This window comes from Mustela nivalis (genome assembly GCF_964662115.1).
Source record: "Mustela nivalis genome assembly, chromosome: 18".
In the NCBI taxonomy this organism is placed as follows: Eukaryota; Metazoa; Chordata; class Mammalia; order Carnivora; family Mustelidae; genus Mustela; species Mustela nivalis.
The window spans coordinates 52,381,172-52,402,840 of record NC_139037.1 but is presented as its reverse complement, the minus strand read 5'-3'; the positions used below and the strand labels follow the sequence as shown (position 1 = coordinate 52,402,840).

The window sequence follows — 21,669 nt, the reverse complement described above, 5'->3', positions numbered from 1 at the left end:
AGGAAACAATATATTCAAGCACTGAAAGATCAAAATATAACCACCAAGAATACGCTATCTGGCAAAACTGATTTCCATGAATGTAGAAATGAAGACTTTCCTAAGTAACAACTGCACTAAGTTTACCAGTAGATCTGTCCTACAAGAACCATTAAAGGAAGTCTTTCTAGGTGAAATAAAAGGATTCTAAGCAGAAACTGAAATCACACGCGAACACAAGCTCTCCATAAACATAAATATTCACACACTCATAGTAATCTACAGTGTTAATGAGGTAGCACAAGTCACTTTTATTTCTGCTAGAGAATTAAAAAACAATAAAAGCATAAATATCATAAGTCTAGGTAAATAAGTATATAAAATAAAAGACAGAATTTGTGATACTGATAACAGAAAGTGGGTTCAAGGTTGGAAATAAGTAGAAGAGTTTTCTATGAAATTGACAATATCAGTTTAAAATTATTTAATTGTTAAAATAAATAAATAAAATTATTTGTTATGCCTTTAACAAATTTTGAGCAAGGTAACCACAAAAAAATTTTACTCGAAGGCAGCCCCAAAGAAAATATGTATAGAAGACACCAAAGTTGATGGGAATGGAATCAAAGCACATTATGGGTAGAATGCTGCAATTAAAGATAAAATTGAACACGTAAACATGATAGAAGTAGAAATTGTTTAAACACTGCTTTCCATTCACAGAAAGTGTTTCTCTCATGCAAAGAGACTACACGTTCTGCAAGAGGTGATGAGATTAATCGTATTCGTGTGGCAACTCATCTGCACACGACGTATACTCACTGAACAATAACCAGTCAAAGAAATGCACAAGAGGAGTCACAACCAAAGCATGTATGGGTGGAAATTGTACAGATACATATGTAATTTTATTAGTAAAGAGCATAAACCTGATTCATATTTAAGTTAAATTCACACTGTCTAGAAATGTATGAAGTTGACAACTCTCATCCTATAACAAGGCACACAGGTAAAAATGATACCACAACTAAATAATGTTATGGAAGGTCCCATACAAAAGGAAGCACATTATTATGGAACTCTAGAACCAGAAGAAGGCAACATTTAACCAAAAAGAAATCAACATAAAAATAGGCAAAATTTTAAAAGGGAATCTTCTTTATAACTCTAATTTCAAACTGTGACTGTGTAATGATGAAAAACAAGCATTTTGAATTACTGGCATGCCTTCACTGGCAGTAAGCTTGGAAAGAATATTCATTAATACAATCATGAAAAGCTCTAAAGGAAAATTTTATGACTAAGTATTTAAAAAATGTATTATGTTATTAATATATTCCTCCTCTTACACAGAATGCAAGGCTCTAAACCATTCTTCAGAACCAAGCACTGAAACAAAAACCTTTCATTTTAAAATAAAAACAACATGAAAATTGTAAAATGGGCCAGCAAACACTTTATAAGAAATAAATATTTGGGATTAAATTCAGATATATTCTGAGGAAAGTAGAAGAGAAGACTAATGGTTAATTTTTCCTGTAAATGTAAAACTGGATTTATAAACAAGATTTTTTTTAAAAGTATGGGAATTTTACCAATTATCCACCATACTTGTAAGCAAATGTCCATGTCATAACACAAGTTTTCATGTAAAAAAATTTAGAGATGAATCTGATATATAACTAATAAAGTGAAAACACACTTGATGAAGTCAAAGAACTTCATATCATACAAAATTATAAAATGATGTGGTTATGAATAAATAAGGTTTATTATAGCCTGCAAGTTCTGAGTTCTAAATGTTCTAGCTCCCATACGGCATTAATTACCAAGAAATTCTAGAATTCAAGTTGATATATTAAATTATTTCACCACTGAGAAATGGAACACAGAGTGGAAATTTCTAATGTTAGCTGATAAAAAGAAAAATGAACTTTTATAGTGAAAGAAAGGAGTATACCTTTAATTGCAGGAAGGTGTTTTGTTACCTGATGAATTTAGTGAGTCTCCATTATGTACAATTAAGATTAAAGCTTCCATAACATTGGAAAGCATAAATCAGAAAACATTTGATATCTGTCTCCACGGTTCTGGGATTTCTACACCAAACCCCAATATGCCAGCCACTACCCTGACACGCTTCTCACACGAAGCAAAGCAGAACTTATAAAGGGCTTAGCACAGGGTTCCTCAGAAATAGGATGACCTCCCCAGGGCCCTCACGGCAGTGGAGAAGCTCTCAGATTATGGAGGTCCTCCCACTCCAAGGGGAGTCTCCTGGCCCTCCCTGTGGGCGTGTTGGACCATCACTGGAGCTAAAGGAGAATCCTTAGAGAATGTAAGAGCTTGATAATGGTGAAGAGCAGATGTTCCTCTGTGAGAGGGAGAGAAATAACACTAAGCTTCTCAAACTAATTTCCGTTCAGGAAAACTATTAGAACCATAGCATAAGGTCTACCTTCCTCCTTCAGACCTGCACCTCCGCTCTGTCATCTTCCTCATTCATTCCCACATACCTGGATGGAAGGCTACTGACTCCTTTCTCTTCACATCCCAGAGCTGCTTCTCTTGCTCCAAAAAGATGACCAGGTCTGGCTTCCACACAACGAGACCTGTTTATTAGATAAAATGACTAGGAGTATTACTGGAGATTCTAACTTTCATTCTACTATTGTGCTCAGTGGGGAAGAGAGAACATTCCAGAATTCTAGAAAAGGATTTCTCAAACACTGTTGACCAACAGCCCCTTTAGAACATGTGGTAGTTCCAAACAGTCACATCATGACCTCCACTTCCAAGTACAAAATACAATTATAAGGAATAAGAATTGGAGTTGATGATGTAGGCAGTACTATTTTATGCTTTCAATGTTCAGTATTAACACTAATCTACAGAAGTGATGATGTTCCTAAGGAAGGGGACGCTAAGGCTGAAAAGGAAACATGAAGATTTTTCTCTCCATCTACAACCCCCCACTTACTTCCCTTTCTGCCTGGATCTGAATTCTAATCATTCAAAGAGGAATACTCTAATAGACAATCTTCAAAGGAGGGGAAAAAACCCTTGGTTTGGGAAATCTTCTCACCCAGGAAGAGGAGGTGTCCGTAGTTCTCCAACATCACATCCCTGTACAGTTCCCGCTGAGTGTGGGTCAGGCGTCCCCACTCCTCCTGAGAGAATTCTATGGCCACATCCCTGAATGTCAGCAGTCCCTGTAAGAAATACCACAGTCACCAAGGGGCCATTGACAGAGTTCACAATGGTACCTAAGTTGAAAGAGGGAGTTAATGTCACCAGCTAGACCCCAAGACCTGACCTTCAGGGCCCACCTGCTTGTACCCACCAATTTTATCCTACATTTTACTTAACCTTCTCTTCCCACCTTATCTTTTACTTCAGTCGTAAGACCCCATGGGCAGAGCCTCCTGTGTTGGAAACAGAAACTATCCAACAAAAAGTTCTGATTGCCCTGAGGAAGCACTTGGGCCTGCCTAGTTTGATTTTAACCCCTGACTCATACCTATGTAGATGGAGCAAGGAGTAACCCATGGAGTGGCCAACAGTTACTTCACCTCTTTATAGTATGAAAATCTCCACTGAAGGAGAAGCAAAGACATCATTTTCATAACATACAAAGTATGTATACAAGTATTGTCATCACAAGCATGTGTGACCATATGCCCAACTCTATGTAAGATGATAAAGCCCCTCTTGCTGAGTTTCCATCTGAACCCCAAGTAAAAGGAACCCCCCCCACCCCCCCCCGCTCTGGGAGTCTCTAAAGTTATTCCCTGTGATCTCCTTATTGGCTGCAAATCAAGTTTCCTTTGTGTCACAGGCCCATCTGCTGTAGTTTCTACCTGTGACTCTATTATACTTCAGGATTTTAAGACATTCAGACATGTTAATTAAGTGATTCTTGTTTTGTTTTGCTTGAAAATACAAAGAAGTTGGGGTGCCTGAGTGGCTCAGTGGGTTAAAGCCTCTGCTTTCGGCTCAGGTCATGATCCCAGGGTCCTGGGATCCAGCCCCACATCCGGCTCTCTGCTCAGCAGGAGCCTGCTTCCTCCTCCCTCTCTGTCTGCCTCTCTGCCTACTTGTGATCTCTGTCTGTCAAATAAATAAATAAATCTTTAAAAAAAGAAAAAAAAAAAAGAAAATACAAAGAAGTAAATAGAGGGTCACTCTGTGAACTATGTGTGGAGTAAAATAAAACCTACAAGATGGAGGTCTGACTTAGAACTTCCCATCCCAGAAATCATGATCTCTGCTACACGAAGGTGAAAGCCTTTGTTGTCCAGTGGAAACAGACCTGAAGGGGCCTGCGAGCTAAAGGTTAAAAAAAAGTATTCTTGAGACATTTTTGGTGCCAGAAAACTGTTTTTATTAAAGCACAGGGACAGGACCCCAGGGCAGAAGGACCTACACTGTTCTTGTGAGAAGCCATTAGTAATATAGTTTTATGTTGGAGGTAGAAATAAAGGAAGTTTCTGCAGGGATTTTCATATGTTAAAGAGGACTTACAGGATTCTGGAGGTCTGGCTATTGTCAAGCTGGTAGCTTTTAGCCTCTAGCAGAGCATTAACATTAAGGCAGTTGGGAATCAGGAGATGCAATGTCATACTCTTGCCTGTCTCAAGTATTTATCAACGGTCTGCAAGTTGAATTTCAGTTTACCTACATTTCTTCTACCTCGGTTCTCAACAGAAACTAGAAGCAAGAGAAACTCAGAAGGAAAAGTTTCCACTTTAACTGTGAAGGTTTCTGCATATCCCTCAGCAAATCCATCTAAGATCCTTAAGAGTGATAATGGGGAAAATTCAAACTTCATAGGGGAGAAATCTGTCAGAAAGCACCAACCCAAGTAAAAGAAGGTAACAGATCAGTGCTTTAGGCATCCTCAAGGATCTATTATTAATGGTGTGTTCTTTTGCCCCCAAACGGTAAATCAGAATATAAACTATTATGAGGGACGCCTGGGTGGCTCAGTTGGTTAAGCAGCTGCCTTCGGCTCAGGTCATGATCCCAGCGTCCTGAGATCGAGTCCCACATCGGGCTCCTTGCCCTCCGCAGGGAGCCTGCTTCTCCCTCTGACTCTGCCTTCCACTCTGTCTGCCTATGCTCGCTCTCGCTCACTCTCTCTCTGACAAATAAATAAATAAAATCTTTAAAAAAAAAAAAAAAGAATATAAACTATTATGAGAATACAGTGCATTTATATGAAGTTCAATCACACATAGTTTCCATGTCCTGTAATATCTAGCAACTTTAAATAGAGGATCTTTTTCACATTCTAGAGAGCAATCCTCCTCTTTTTTTCTAAAACTTCTTGAGTTATTCTGGGTTTCAAATCCATTGTGTTTGTTCATGCAATTCCTTACTCCTGGTCTACACAGGGCTCAGAAAGAATCCAGATGGAACCTAACAAGAAATGTTTTCCTTGACTGATATCCAAGGCCGGAGCCGATCAGCAGCAGGAATCTGGGACTCGGTGCTGTCCTCTGCGGGTCTGTCACCAAGGGACTACTGATGGCATTTGCAGAACTTTAATTCAAAGGGACAATTGTTGATAGACTATTGAAAGACAGGTTGGAGACAAGGGAGAGAAGGCTCTGGAATATAGGGGGGGAAGTCTTCTAAAGACTTAACCTTGAGTCATTTTTGAAAATGTTTTAAAATTAGGGGAACACATAAAGCAGAAACAACGTGACTAGAGGAATCAATATTCGCAATTTCTAAATGAACGGGATTTTGGGATAAAGAGTGACGCGCCATCTGACTTGGGACGCAAGGCTTACCTGAGAACGGGCCATTTCTTCTTCTTTCATGTTGTCCTCTAGATTTCTTTGTCAGAAGAGATTCGTGGAGAAATCACAGCTGCATCAGGAGAAAATGCCTTTAAAGCCACCAACAGTGCGTCAGCACCTCTAAACTGCTCGGCCTGACAGCAGGACTTTGAAATGCAGAAAAGGCCCAAATTCCCAGTCCTTTGTGTCAGAGCCTTTCAGAAACTATGAGCTCCTACTTGAAGACCAATCCCTGACTTTTCCTTCTCTGCTTTCAGGGGGCCCCCCCCTCCCACCAATGCCCACAAATTCAGCTTCAGCATAGGAACTGCATGCTGCACAGACCTGAGCCTCCCAGACTCCTGCAACAGAGACCCCGTTACCTCTCCGTGAGCCAGAAACTCTACTCAAGTCTCATAAATTAATGGGGAGCCCTCGTGCTTAATCCTGGCCTCACTGTGGATCACCTGCAGTCCTTAATTATAACAGCATTGTCTTTTCCACCCACACCAATAGGCAGAATCTGAGGAGGAGGGCACCGGCAATGATCGGTTTTGAAACTCCACACGTGATCCTATTGGGAAGCATTTGGGGGAGGTGACCAGGCAAAGGACAGCAACCAAGGCTAGAATTGTTATCCAGATTTAAACCCATGCCTTTTCCACTGGCCAGTTTCTGGAGATTTATACATTCTCCGTCTTTCTGCTCAGCACAGGGAGACACCCTTACAAATGGAGCTTTCCCTTATAAATGCAAATATCTCTTACAAAAGTCAACATACTGGGTTTCAGAGCTTTTCCTTTGTCTGCTGTTTCTTTAAAATAACAGCCTAGTGGCGCCTGGGTGGCTCAGTTGGATGAGAGTCAGACTTGATTTCGGCTCAGGTCATGATCTCAGGGTCATGAGGTCAGGCTCTGCGGAGCAAGGAGCCTGCTTAAGATTCTCTCCCTCTTCTCTCCTCCCCCGTCACCCCCAGCTCAGTCACACATTCTCTCTCAAAAAACAAAAAGAGCAAAAACAAACAAACAAAAAAACCAGTATAACATAATCCTTATGGCAAAAACACAAATTTTGGGATGGTACAAGGCTCTTCTTAAATAGGCAAATATTTATTTTCCTAAGTATCTGCCAAACAGTTTCCCAAAGTGAATGTCGTTTTTATACTCCCATCAGCAATAGAAAAGAATTCGCATTTCTCAGTATTTCAGAAATGTGGTGTTACCCTTTTCCTTGATTTTAGCCCTTCTAGAAAATATTGAGTGATTCCTCCCTGTAAAATATGAAGTGGTCTTAATACAGTTATTCTGGCGACTCAAAGGGAAACCACTTAAAAGCATCCTGCTGAACAAAAACCAAAATAGCTGCATTAAAATGTCAGCAAGGCTTGATATTAAACTAAGTATCCTTTTTCATTTCAGCAAGCTTCCCCTCCCCCTTTTTTCGTCTTCTTCCCCCCCTGCCCCCCAGGAATCCAGGACCACTCTGAAAACCCAGTGAATAAGGCTGGAAGCACAAACACAATTCCTGTTGAAACCGGCTAGATCCTGTATTGCCCTACAACCCCCCCCCCAGCCCCTTCCCCTGGGTGGGCTTGCAGTTTTGAAGGCCCTGACCTGCTGCAGCCTTGTCTGCTGAGCAAAGCAAAAAAGCTGCTGTTTCTTTTTATCCCCAACTCTGTCTTCACATTATATTTTGGGTCTGAAGCATGAATGTCAGTTTTCAACAACAGAATGAATGTTGGGAAAGGAATCCATCCCTCTTCATCTGTTCTCAAGTCTTTGGCCAGTCTAATAATTAAACTGATGTAAGACAGATTCACAAAAGAAAAATGATAATAATTTCTTAATTAGGGGAACCTCAAAGATACGAGGCTCAAAGACAGGGAATTGACGCTTCATGCTGCTGTGACTTAAGAAGGGGTAGGGATTTAGAATTTCAGAAGGGGTAAGCATAGTCACAAGAAAAAGGAAAGAGCAAATGTTTATCAAAAAACAGTTTGCCACACCAAGCAGGCAACTCTTTATAATATAAAAAGTTAAAGTCTGATATTAGCTATATTACTGATAGAATTCCACCATCTAATTTATTCTTGGTATACAATCAACCTCACAAAAGAAGGAAATCCTTCCATTTGTAGCAACACAATAAACCTAGAGGATCTTTTTTTAAATTACAGAACCCAAGCCAGTGCCCCTTTGCCCAGCTTAGCAGTCTTTAAATTTTAGCACGCACCTTTAGCCCCACTGATTGATAAACCAAACCTCTTTGTGTATCTAGAGATCGTTGGTGCCTTGTTTCCTAGAAAGACTTGGATCGGAACCCTCTTGCACAACCCCTCTCCTGGGGCATCAATACACAATCTCCAGCACCTCAGTAATGTCTGTGGCTACGAAGAGGCAAGCACGAAGTGTTACAGATTACCGCACTCCTCTTTTTTTTTTTTTTTTTTAAAGATTTTATTTATTTATTTGACAGACAGAGATCACAAGTAGGCAGAGAGGCAGGCAGAGAGAGAGGGGGAAGCAGGCTCCCCGCTGAGCAGAGAGCCTGATGCGGGGCTCGATCCCAGGACCCTGAGATCATGACCCGAGCCGAAGGCAGAGGCTTTAACCCACTGAGCCACCCAGGCGCCCCTACCGCACTCCTCTTTATTGATTACTGGCCTTGAGTTCCTTTTCAACTCTTTGGACCAGGCTGAAACTATGGAGCTGGTTTTTGGACAAGACTCCACCTTCTTCCCAAGTGGTTGTCCTCCTGAATAAAGCTCACATTCCTTCCCAGTCAAAACTGCGTCTTGAGTGTTAGCTTTTGGAACAACTCACAGCCAATCTTTTTTTTTTTTTTTTTTTTTTTTGGTAACAAAATTGTGTTATTATTCAGTACATCCGGTGGGAAAGAATTCTTGAGATGTTTAAGATGAAACTTAGTAAGTTTATTCAAGCAGCAGGGGGACAGGACCCCTGGGCAGAAAGAGCTACACTTTGGTTGCAAAGAGCTGGTGGTTATATGCTTAGTGGTCTGGGGTAAGGGTCATGCAGGAAGTATTAGATCATAAATGCTTCTTTGAATTTCTACTCATATAACTACTTTAGCAAAATTTCTCTGGTGCTTATCATTCAGTTCAATATTAATTATGGGTGAGATGGACAGGCAGTCAGGAGACCCTTTAAGAATGTAGCAATCAGCTACATTTGATTCTTTCCAAAACTATGCAGGCTATAGGTCAACCTTCTGGGTTAAAAGTGAACATTTTTCTGTTTCTGTGCCTCAGTATTTCATACCCAACCAATTTTCTGTCTAAATATTTAAGGTTGTTGAAGGGTGAAGGGCTCATATTCTATAACTTTTTCAAGGTTTCAAGGTGACACAGGTTGTAGAGATGTCCTTACCCATGCATTGAAATTGGTCCCTATCTGTCCCCACGTGTAACTATTTAGAGAAGCCATTATTGTAGAGTCCAGAGGGGACACTGTGGTGAATTAGCTTTGAGTAGTCGGTATGATCTGTTGGCTGGGTAAATATGCTTACACATATTTCGACAATAGGACAGAAAATAGCAAAAGAGAAAACACATTAGAATATTACTTTAATGAAAAATAAGAAGAGCAACGGAACAGAGAGAGAACAATGTAAAGAGAGAGACAAGTCACAAAACAGACTCTTAAGGATAGAAAAAAAAAAAAAGATAGTTACCAGAGGGAAGGGGGGTGGGGTGAAGGGTTAAATACATGATTAAGGACTGCATTTGTGATAACTACTGAGTAATGTATGGAATTGTTTAACCGCTGTATTGCACAGCTGAAACTAACATAACATTTTATGTTAACTGGAATTAAAATAACTCTTAGGTCAAAAACAAAGAAAAAGTGGTGGCAATCCATTAAAATACTGATATATTGGCACCTGGGTGGCTCAGCTGGTTAAGCGACTGCCTAAGGTCATGATCCTGGAGTCTCGGGATTGAGTCCCTGCATCGGGCTCCCAGCTCAGCGGAGAATCTGTTTCTCCCTCTGACCTTCCCCTTCTTGTGCTCTTTCTCTGGTTCTCTCCCTCTCAAATAAATAAGTAAAATATTTTTTAAAAAAATACTCATGCATTTTCACAAAAGCAATAGGCAGATATACAGAATATAAATTGATATGACTGAAATGAAGAAGGCTTCCCAGATATCCGTAGAGGATAGCTAACACTTTGCTAACAGGACATATGATTGTACATCAACATTTCTTAATAATTACTTCTGGTCTGAAAATTATTGAAATTATGACTCTTAGGACATTATATCAGAAAAAGAATGCTTCTTAAATGCTTATAATCTGTATTTTCAACAAGAATTATACAGTAGATTTGAAATGCATAACACAGTCTATAATGATCTTAATACATTTTAATGATAGAACATCTTTTTTTTTTTTTTTTTTAGGGATTTTATTTATTTATTTGACAGAGAGAGAGAGAGACGGAGAGACAGCAAGAGAGGGAGGGAACACAAGCAGGCAGAGTATTACGGGAAGAAGCAGGTTTCCCGCCAAGCAAGGAGACTCATGTGGAGCTTCATCCCAGCACCCTGGGATCATGACCTGAGCTGAAGGCAGATGCTTAACGACTGGACCACCCAGACACCCCATAGAACATATTGGCTTTTAATGTGTTAATATTGATAGGTAGTGAATAATGTATTATCCTGCCATCAATATTAACCTACCTCCCCTTAATTAAAAATGTAGACAACAGGGACACTTGGGTGGCTTAGTGGGTTAAGCCTCTGCCTTTGACTTGGGTCATGATCTCAGGGTCCTGAGATCGAGCCCCGCGTTGAGCTCTCTGCTCAGCAGGGAACCGGCTCCCCCCTGCCCGTCCGCCTGCCTCTCTGCCTACTTGTTGATCTCTTGCTCTGTCAAATAAATAAATAAAATCTTAAAGAAAAAAAACAGAATGTAGACAACAGATAGTATCTACCACCCATTTGATAACGGTGATGTAATATAACCAGTAATCCATTTTCTCAATGGCCTCAGACTTTAAAAAACGTGTGGTTATATTTCCAACAGTATGTTGCATTGGTTTCTTCCCCTTTAAACCCCTGGGACATCAACATGGATATAGTATAGATTATATAGAAGGACTGTTGAGAGTTGAGACAAACTCCTCCATGCCCTTGTGAACAAGCACTTCCCATGGCGCTCTAGGCATTCCTCTTCTGCACACTTTAGAGAAGATCCTCACAGTTTACCTAAACCTGTTTTAGTTTCAATAAGACAACCTGGACTTACCCAGGAACTCCAAAGCACTCACCCACGGATCCGAATACAGAATTGAGCCCCATGTGAAAACCCAATTCGTCTTTAAAGATAGATTCTGTCAAGAACCTAAAGGGTCCTGGGAGTAGATTCCCCACTAGAGGCTGCAGAGAAAATCCCATGCCTTATGAAACCTTGATTTTGACCGTATAAGATCCTAAACAGAAACTTAGCAAACCCACCGAAAGTCAGACATAAATAGCATTCTTTTTTAGCTCCTAAATATGTGGTAATTGGTTATAGTAAAGTTGGAAAACATCTACACAAAGGCAAAACATTAAATATAAATAAAAATTATTTATTCAGGGGTGCCTGGGTGGCTCAGTGTGTTAAGGCCTCTGCCTTCGGCTCAGGTCATGATCCTAGGGTCCTGGGATCGAACCCCACATCGGGCTGTCTGCTCCGCAGGGAGCCTGCTTCCTCTTCTCTCTCTCTCTACCTGCCTCTCTGCCTACTTGTGATCTCTCTATCAAGTAAATAAATAAAATCTTTAAAAAAATTATTTATTCATTTTTATTTTAAACAAATTAAAGTAAAAGTCCACATTCATTGCCCCCAGTCAGTAAGACCTGGATGTTCTGATGTACTGCTCATCAGTGTGAGGTGTATCCTCGTTCTTGTGCAATTTCAGAGGGTACATGAAGTTCCATTTGAAATTGTGTAACACGCATGCAAACTAAAATATTTTGCACTAGCTTTAATGTTTACAGAAATATTGTCAGATCAAACTCACTGTCAATCAACTTGCTTTCCTCAACCAATGCTGTATATGTAAAGGTGGTGTTTTCCCACCAGTAGAAATACATTTGCTGCAGTCCTAAAACACCGTATCTAGTGGCAATTGTCAATGCTACACCCTTGCTGAAACACCTCCTTTTTTATACATTTAGATACTTAAATGGATCACTCTCCTGTTATCACACGTCATGAAATGTGGATCTTTAATTTATACACATGTGCCTTAACTGGGGGGTTCCTGGATTGAGACTGTTGCACCATCATGATTGCCTTTTTACAATGAGTGTATAATTGCTGAACTACCCTTGCAAATGGATAAAACAAAAAAGGCAGAAAAATCAGTAATATCCTATCAACTGTGTTTCCACTGTTAAAGAAATTAAACAGGGAAGTCATTGACTCAGGTGGCTCTAATGACTCAGTAGCCTCTCTAAGCAAATCACAACTTAATTCACAGTCACTGCATAGAAATGGGGAAACAAAAAATGAGGGGCTCCTTGGCTGACTCAATGGATTAAAGCCTCTGCCTTTCTGCTCAGGTCATGATCCCTGGATCCTGGGATCCAGCCCTGGATCCAGCTCTCTGCTCAGTGGGGAGCCTGCTTCCTCCTCTCTCTGCCTGCCTCTCTGCCTACTTGTGATCTCTGTAGGTCAAATAAGTAAATAAAATTTTTATTTTTAAAAATCTTTATCTTAAAAAAAAAAAAAAGAACTTAAAAACAAAGAATTACAGTAAACTAGGCTTTCCAAAAATAAGGCAACTACTAAGACATACCCAAACAAACACTGACCTTGTTTTGCTTCCATATCCTCTCAATAAAAACCTCACTAGTAGCTCCTACAGGTGGGAAATCCCTAACTAATCTTTTTGTTAACGATAGATTGATTTTTACGTTTTTATTTATTTTTTGCATATTCATATTTTTATTTACATTTTCTTGATTCAATTAATTAATTAAGAAGGGGAGGGGAAGAGGGCAGTGAGAGGGAATCTCAAGCAGACGACCAGCAGAGCTCTGCCAGAAGCCCAAGGCCACTCTTGAACTCACCACCCTGAGATCATGACCTGAGCCAAAACCGGGTAGGAGACTTAACCAACACAGCCACCCCGGTTCCCAGAACCTAACAAATTGAGTAGACAAATTACACTGTCAATTAAACACTTGAAAATTTCAATGTGCATTACTTCATCTTTTCAGATCATACTACCACCTTTGATTTTGACCAGTTTCCCAAGCGGCCTAAGCCCCTTGCCCCGGTTGCAAGAGGGCAGATCACTCAGTGCGACAGGTTTCCCCGCCCCACCCTGCCCACTTTAGCACATGCGCGCAACACACCAATGAGATTCTGCCCTCACTTCCCCAGACTTCACCCTCGGTAACGGCTTCCCTCAGCGCCTGCGCAGACAGAGCTGCCAAACAAAGTGCTGCGCATGCGCACAGAGGATTTGTGGCGCACACAGCCTCTCTCTGGGTGGAAACCCGTAGTTGTCCCGTCCTCACACCAGCTGGGGTCTTCAAGCACCACCCCGGAATCGCAACTCAACCAAGCCCACACACCTCATTTCACACCTCTGGCAAGCCAGGACCAAAGTCTATGGGCACACCAATCCTCCCTCTGACAGTTACATTACACCGAGAATGTTCGACGCCCTCTCCCTTCCCTGTGGCCAAACTTCGCACATGCGCACACGGAGAACGCGGTGAGCCCCCCTGAGAACGCAGGGCAGGGGGACCCAGAGCAGCGGGGATAAGGAACTGGACATCGGGGATCACCCAGTGCGATGTGAACTCACGAAGCTCCCCCAATGCCACCTCTCCAGCAGACCCGCTGACACCCTAGATTCCAGATTCATTCTTCGGGGCTAACACTATAAGCACAAACCTTAGCTGCCCCAGAATTCGCATCAGGAATAGTACTTTTACCTAAACGGGGTTTTGCAGAGCCTAACACAGAACTGTCGGTTCAGTTTCTGTCAAAAATGACCTCAGGCCACGACACTGCCCTCCACCGCTCCACTGTCGGTCCCTGTGCCTCCCTTCTCAACAACTCCAGGAACAGCTCCTGGCAGGCCCACCTGGGTGGCCCCAACTGGCATTCACACTTTCCTGAGGCTCAGACTCAGATAAAGCAGAGTAAAGGACTAAAAATTTTGGGAGTCAGCTTCATGTCTGGTTGAAAAATGGCATCCCACCCTCCATTCCTGTGATGTCCACTCATAGTCCACACATTAAAATGAACCAAATATATAAATGCAAATGATGAATCAAATTTCACACAGAGGCTCTAGTCACCTTTCCTTTCTCTCTCCCAGCCCGCTCTCTATATTTGTGCTATCATGGACAACACTACTTTTCAGATTAGTGATCATGAAAAAGGAAAAACAGTCTCTAGAGTTCCAGGGAGGCACACGCAGCATCCACATCCTCATGGGAGAAATAAACATACAGGACCAATTCCCAGGGATTTTGAAAGATTAACATGCATAATGCCTGTAAGATTCCCAGTACAGTGTCCTGGGCCCAGTGCATCTGGTAGTTACACACCCAGACATCCTATACCTGGAGCATGCAGTAGCTGCTCAATAAACATTCCTTTGATGCATGAGCACGTACTCTTTATTCCAAACAGCTTTGCTCAGACACCAGCGCCTTATCTAGTCCCTTCCCAGCTTGCAGGGGATGAGCAGAGAGTGTCGTGTTTCCAGGAGATGTCAGTCTTCCCTGGGAATGGCAGTATTTGTGTTGATACAGGATGATTGGGTAGAATGGATTCAGGTTTGATCTTCTGCTTTCTCAGTGCTACTGGTAATGATGTCTGGCGACAGCAACCTCAGTGGTTGTTAAAAAAACAAATTAAGGGGCGCCTGGGTGGCTCAGTGGGTTAAAGCCTCTGCCTTCATGATTCCAAGGTCCTGGGATCGAGCCCGACATGGGGGCTCTCTGCTCAGCAGGGAGCCTGCTTCCTCCTCTCTGCCTGCTTCTCTGCCTACTTGTGATCTCTGTCAAGTAAATAAATAAAATCTTTAAAAAAAAACCCACACAAATTAATGGGCTTCATGCAGACCTAGGAAGTAGTGATATCTGAGTGTGGGGCCAGAGAATCTGTTTTGTTGTTGTTGTTTTTTTTAGATTTTATTTATTTATTTGTCAGGGATAGAGGGAGAGAGAGCGAGCGAGCATAGGCAGACAGAGAGGCAGGCAGAGGCAGAGGCAGAGGGAGAAGCAGGCTCCCTGCCAAGCAAGGAGCCCGATGTGGGACTCGATCCCAGGACACTGGGATCATGACCTGAGCCGAAGGCAGCTGCTTAACCAACTGAGCCACCCAGGCATCCCCCAGAGAATCTGTTTTTAATGGGAACCTCCAATGGTTTGTATACACATGAAATTTTCCTAAGTTTATTTATCTAAGCAATCTCAGTACCCAGCAAGGGGCTTGAACTCATGACGCCACAATCAAGAGTCACATGTACTGCAAACTGAGCCAGCCAGGCAACCCTATATATACACGAAATTTTGAAAAGCAGTATTTGCAAAATTCATTCTCAGGTTTGGCATCCTGTAAGGATCCCCTGTGTGGATTTTAGAACTGTCATCTCCAGGATCCCAAACCCAAAACTTTTGTCACTTACTCCTCGATAAGGCCTAGCATCTATTAGGTCTTAATGACATGGCTCAACTCACTCCATTGTGAAGCCAAGGTAAACACTGAGGCTCCCAGCTACATTTCTGAGGACAGAGCACACAAGGTCTCATCCATGGGGAAGCCTCCATGGGGAGAGCTGTTCTATGTAAGTTTGGATAGGGGAGGGTCAGTATACCCCACATTCCTAATGTTGTACCAAAATTTGTGGTGTGTATCTGCAGGAGACAAGTGGACCCAAAAAAAAAAAAAAAAAGAGAGAGAGAGAGAGAGAGAATGAGAGACACACAGAGAGAGAAGTAAAAGACATTGGGTAACTCTTAGAAACTCCCTACGTGTATGGATTTTCACAAGCCTCCACAATCAATGAAACAGCAATCAGATCACATATACCCTCACTGGCATGGGGAGGGTTTTGGATTTTACTGTGAACGCCATGGAAGACACTAGAACAGAAGGTAAGTCCTTAGAGGATACAGGAAGATGTGAAGAGTTAGACAGGAAATGTCCCCATGTGACCACCAGAGAAATAAACCATGTCTACCAGGATCATTCCATTCAAGAAGAACATCCCAAAACACACTTTATTTTTTTAAAAGATTTATTTATGTATTTGTTTGAGAGAAAGAGAATGTACGAGTGGGAGGAGAGGCGGGAGAGAAGTAGAATCCTCAGGATTGAGGGCAGAGCCCATTGTGGGGCTGAGATCATAACCTGAGCCAAAACCAACAGTCAGACACCCAACCAAATGAGCCACGCAGTACCCCCCAGATCACATTTTAAGGCTAAGTTTTCTCCTTTGACCCTCATCCGTGTCATCTGCTTCATTCATTCCCACCTACCTTGGTGTGTGACTACTGTCTCCTTTCTCATCATATACCAGGGTTCTTTCCTTTCTAAAGAAAAAGACCAAATACAATCTAGATATAGCAAGACCTACTTATAAGAAAAGGAAACATGACTCTTGCTGGAGAGTCTTCAATTTGAAATCCAGCACTATGCTTGGTAGAGAAGAGAGCACATTACAAAAGGATATAGAAAATGAGGGGTGCCTGGGTCGCGCAGTCAAGCATCTGCCTTTAGTTCAGATCATGGTCCCAGGGTCCAAGGATCAAGCCCTGCATTGGGCTCCCTGCTCTGCAGGAGGCCTGCTTCTCCCTCTCCCACTCCCACTCACTCTCTCTACTTCTGTTCCCTCTCTCGATGTCTCTCTCCTCTCTCTCTCTGTCAAATAAATACATGAAATCTTTAAAAATAAATAAAATCTTAAAAAGAAAAGAAAAAGTTATTTCTCCAAATGCTCTTATTGATGGCCACTTTAGAACACTTAGGAAGCATTTTCAATGTTCAGTTCCTTAAGCATTTTCAATGTTCAGTTCACTTCCAAATACTGCTGAATCAAAAGGAAGGAATCGATGTCTGATTTTAAGATTCTATGCCACTTAGTTTCTAGAATTATCAGTAATCTAGAGTGAACATTATGGATAACCTCAGCAGACGGGAAAGTTAAAAGTCAAGACAAAACATCAGGAATACTTCCTTACTTACACTTACACCCAGAAAGACCGACTGTTTCCTTGAAATGAAGTCATTTGTCATTTCTAATGAGTTAAAAGATAGACTTTTAAAAAACATGGACATAAAGCAATTATACTATGCTACTTTCCTCTTCCTGAAAATAGAAAAGTAATAAAGGAGAGAATGCCTGTAATACTATGCAGGATAAAATGGGAAGTTATGAGACTAAGGAATAATTTAGAACCTTTACTTGCAAAGACTAGGATCTCCAGTAGACAATTCCCTTCATTTTCTAAGGGAATCTGGCAGAGAGATCCTGAACCAAGTGAACAAAATTAACATTAGCTCTAATGAGATAAACTGATTTCAGTGGCGTGAAGCACAAAGGACTCATCACTGTGGATGCGCTTACCAAAATAAAGCAAATCTTTATATTATTCCATTCATGAAAATATAGCATTTTTCTGAAAATTTCAAGCCACAGATTGCTCCCATGTCCTGTAATCTTTAAAATATTTTATTTTTTTAAAAGATTTTAGGGGCGCCTGGGTGGCTCAGTGGGTTAAGCCGCTGCCTTCGGCTCAGGTCATGATCTCGGCGTCCTGGGATCGAGCCCCGCATCGGGCTCTCTGCTCAGCAGGGAGCCTGCTTCCTCCTCTCTCTCTGCCTGCCTCTCTGCCTACTTGTGATCTCTCTCTGTCAAATAAATAAATAAAATCTTTAAAAAAAAAATAAAATAAATAAAATAAAAGATTTTATTTATTTATTAGACAGAGATCACAAGGAGGCAGAAAGGCAGGCAGAGAGAGAGAAGGGAGGAAGGCTCCCTGCTGAGCAGAGAGCCCAACGTGGGGCTCAATCCCAGGACCCTGAGATCATGACCTGAGCTGAAGGCAGAGGCTTTAACCCACTGAGCCACCCAGGCACCCCTAAAATATTTTAAATAGTAAGACTTTCATTGAAGCAATCTAGACAGCAAGACTCTCCTTTTCAGAACATTGACTTATCTCGGCCCAGTAACTGTCTGGTTTATTGGTTCATGTTCATCTAGTTTCCAAGGACTCAGGCTTCACCCAGATAGAACCTCAATATTATATATTCTTCTCCTTTAGGGATCCCCAAACCCAAACTATCTCCAGAGAGAATCTTGGGTATCAACACATCTCCATATTGATCCATCACAGAGGGAATATTTTCAATAGTTACAGGTCATGACTGCATGATAGGAATTCACACTGCATAGAAAACCCAGTTAGGGAGAATGAAGGGACGGCCCCAGGGATGTAATAGAGGACTATCCTGAAGGGCTGACTCTGACTATCCTTTTTTTTTTTTTTTTTAAGATTTTATTTATTTGACAGACAGACATCACAAGTAGGCAGAGAGGCAGGCAGAGAGAGGAAGAGAAGCAGACTCCCCAATGAGCAGAGAGCCCGATGCAGGGCTTGATCCCAGGACCCTGGGATCATGACCTGAGCCGAAGGCAGAGGCTTTAACCCACTGAGGAACCCAGGCAACCCCGACTTTGACTATCCTTAAAAGGATAAATAATCCGATAAATAAATAAAATCTTAAAAAAAAAAAAAAAAGAAAAAGAAAAGAAAAAAGGATAAATAGTCCGAAACCTATTAGCTCGGCAGGACTACCAGAACTAGAGAAGTGAATGCTTCCAAGTTCTGACACCTGGCCTTTCAGAAAGAAATGAAGACATAGCCCTTAGGTTAAGTCAAGATCTAACCAAGAAGCAGCCATTTCTGCCTCTCCCTTCTGTTCTAGCTTTGTTTCTTAAATGATATTAGGTAGAAAAATCACACCTGTTTGGTTTTAAATGCCTCAATGCAGCCTCTTTACCCGCTATCATCAGCTCAGAGGCAGAAGGATCTCAAACTGCACAAAAGGCCACCTCTCAGAGGAAGGATTCAGAAAATACGAGCTGCTAAGTGGACACTTACAAGTGTGCTTCTCCTTCCCGGTTTCAGATGTCCTCGCCTCCCACAGACAGCCACAAATCCTGCCACAGCACGGGGAGCCTGGGCTGCCCTGACCTGCCCCTTTCAACTGCAGACCGAACAGACTGTTACCTTGTCTTCACCAGAAAGCCTGACTCAGCTCTCACAGATACACCTTCGAATCCTTGTGCTTCCCCTGGTCTCCCTGAGAATCACCTGGAGCACGTAGTTAAAGCAGCACTGACATTCTCCCCCAACCCACAGACTCTGGCAGAGCGCACAGGTGATGGTGGTTCTTAAAACGCGGGATCTTTACTGTAGTAAAGATCCGTGGGATCTTTACTGTAAACCCAGGCTGATAAGCAGGGATGTGCTTTCACGTTTTAAGGTGCAGAGAAATCATTTGGTGTTCCAGGTTCCACAGAAGAAACGGTGATTCTGCTGGTTTGGAATGGGGTCCAGGAATTGGCATCTTTCACAAGTTCCTCGTTAGTGCTGATGCTGCCCCTGGGGACCCACGTTTAGTAGCTACACTGGAGAATTCAGGGACAGCACACCTGAGCCTCCCACACCCACCATCTTATGTCAACACAAAAAACTCCTGGTGAGTTCCCGGGAAAGAGTTTTACTTACTTTCACAGTTGGGAGTTTACTGTCGGTTCCCAGAAAAGACCAACATCACCATCCTGAAGTGCCACATGCTTATATTGCACTAAAATTTACAGGAAGACCAGTGAATGCACTTGTCTGAGCAAATCTCTATTTGGAAAACAACGTGTATACATTGATTACTGCAATGTTGACTGAGCACTGATTTTGTGTTCACAAGGGTTATGGTGCGACATGTTGGCAACTGCCCATATATGATGCGATTTCACCCCCATAAAATCCTGTGAGCTGGGCACTAGGTGTCCTATAATAACCATGAGCATGTAGATATTAGCCCCCACCTATCTGCCTCATCTTTTTCCTTATCAATTAAAAGAAATGTGGGGCACCTGCCGCACCTACCGGGGTGGCTCAGTGGGTTAAAGCTTTTGCCTTCGGCTCAGGTAATGATCCCAGAGTCCTGGGGCTCGAGCTCCACATCAGGCTCTTTGCTCCATGGGGAGCCTGCTTCTTCCTCTCTTTCTGCCTCCCTATCTGCCTACTTGTGATCTCTCTCTGTCAAATAAATAAATAAAATCTTAAAAAAAAATGTTTGAATTCTGTATGAGTGAAATATGGATGAATGTAAAAATACAGAAAGGAAGAGTAGAAGTTCAGAGAGTTTTCATTGTTGCATTTACATGTTTTTAAGAGGAAAGAAAAATATTTGATTTTATAAGTAAATGACAGCTTTCCTGTACCAGGTATACTTTCTTCATCAATATATGATTATTTTAATTCCTTCACAATAGTGTAAATTTTTTTAAAGATTTATTTTTACATTTGTCAGAAAAAGAGAGCTCTAGCAGGGGGAGGAGTGGCAGGCAGAGGGAGAAGCAGACTCTCTGCTGAGCAGGGAGCCCAGTGCGGAACTTGATCCCAGGACCCTGGGATCATAACCCGAGCTGAAGGCAAACACTTAACTGATTGAGCCTCCTAGGCATCCCTGGTGCTACAAAATTTCTATTTTTTTCTCAATTTTAGTTATTCCAAATAGGAAGCGTCATTTCCCTGTAGTCTCCCTGATTTCTAGGAGTAGTGATTAAAGAAAATTATATATATATACACATATATATGTATATATATATATGAAATATTTATGATATATGTACCAAAATACATATCAAAAATAATATATAATATTGATCTCTGTATCTATCTATATAAAACTCAACTTAGAAGAAGGACATCCTTCCATCTGGACAGTGGGGGTGAGCATGGAGGATATTACGCTAAGTGGAATAAGCCACACAAAATGGCAAATACTGCATTATCTCAATTATATCTGAAATCTAATGAAACTGAACTCCTAAAAGCAAAGTAGAAATGTGATGCCAAGAGGTGGCTGATGGCAAAGTGGGAGGTGTTGGTCAAATGGGACAAAACTTCACTTATGCAAGATGAGTAAGTTCTAGAGATCTGAGCTACAGCATGGTGACTACCGATAATTCTGTGTCTTTTAATATTTGAAATTTGCTAAGACAGTATATCTTAGATGTTCTTAGAAAAATTAAAACATCAAAAATAAAAAAAATTTCTAGTACTTTGAGGTGATGGACATGTTCATTAGCTAGGTTATTTTAACCATGTTGTAATGTATACAAATATTTCTATTTTGTTACTTGAGTGACTATTCAATCTGCAGGAATGGAAAACAGGATTCTGAGTGAAAGACTTGCAAAGCACGGGACTTAAAAACAGAAATGAAGGCACTAAGATACATAGTCCTTTGCTCTCATTCTTCTGATTCCGGGTTTTGGGCATTGTGAGCACCAGCCCTGGAGAGATCAAAGGAACAGCCACTCAGAGTTTGATCTTCTCTAATCTGTCCTGGGAAGAAAGGAGCTCCCTTAGCCAGGCCAGACTTAAACACAGCCTGAGAACGTGGGGGTGGGCCTGGGGTGGGGGGTGGATGATGTGGTTTGGCTGCGGTTGAGGGCTGGATGTAGGCTCTGATCCCCCTGCCTCTGGGGGTACTTCCAGCTCCGTCATTCCTAAGCCTGCCCAAAGAGATTCAATGCCCAGCATTCATTTTATTTTAATCTATTTTGTCTCTTCTTTGTCTACTCATACAATGAGAAGCAAGTTAACATAAATGCTTAGAATTTT

General features: G+C 41.7%; 1 protein-coding gene across 2 annotated transcripts in view; it reads right to left on the bottom strand.

Moving 5' to 3' along the window:
• LOC309852747 (uncharacterized protein) overlaps window positions 1-21,669 on the bottom strand; it is a 187,156-nt gene that overhangs the window by 33,170 nt on the left and 132,317 nt on the right. The window contains exons 8-10 of one of the 2 annotated variants that reach the window (XM_082709961.1): window positions 5,778-5,856; window positions 3,065-3,191; window positions 2,496-2,591 (exon numbers count right to left, since the gene is read on the bottom strand). In XM_082709961.1, the coding sequence (XP_082566087.1) occupies window positions 2,496-2,591; window positions 3,065-3,191; window positions 5,778-5,807 (253 nt within the window). In that variant the 5' untranslated portion in view covers window positions 5,808-5,856. Of the gene's footprint in view, window positions 1-2,495; window positions 2,592-3,064; window positions 3,192-5,777; window positions 5,876-21,669 lie in introns of both variants that reach the window. The other variant, XM_082709962.1, reaches the window with a different exon arrangement.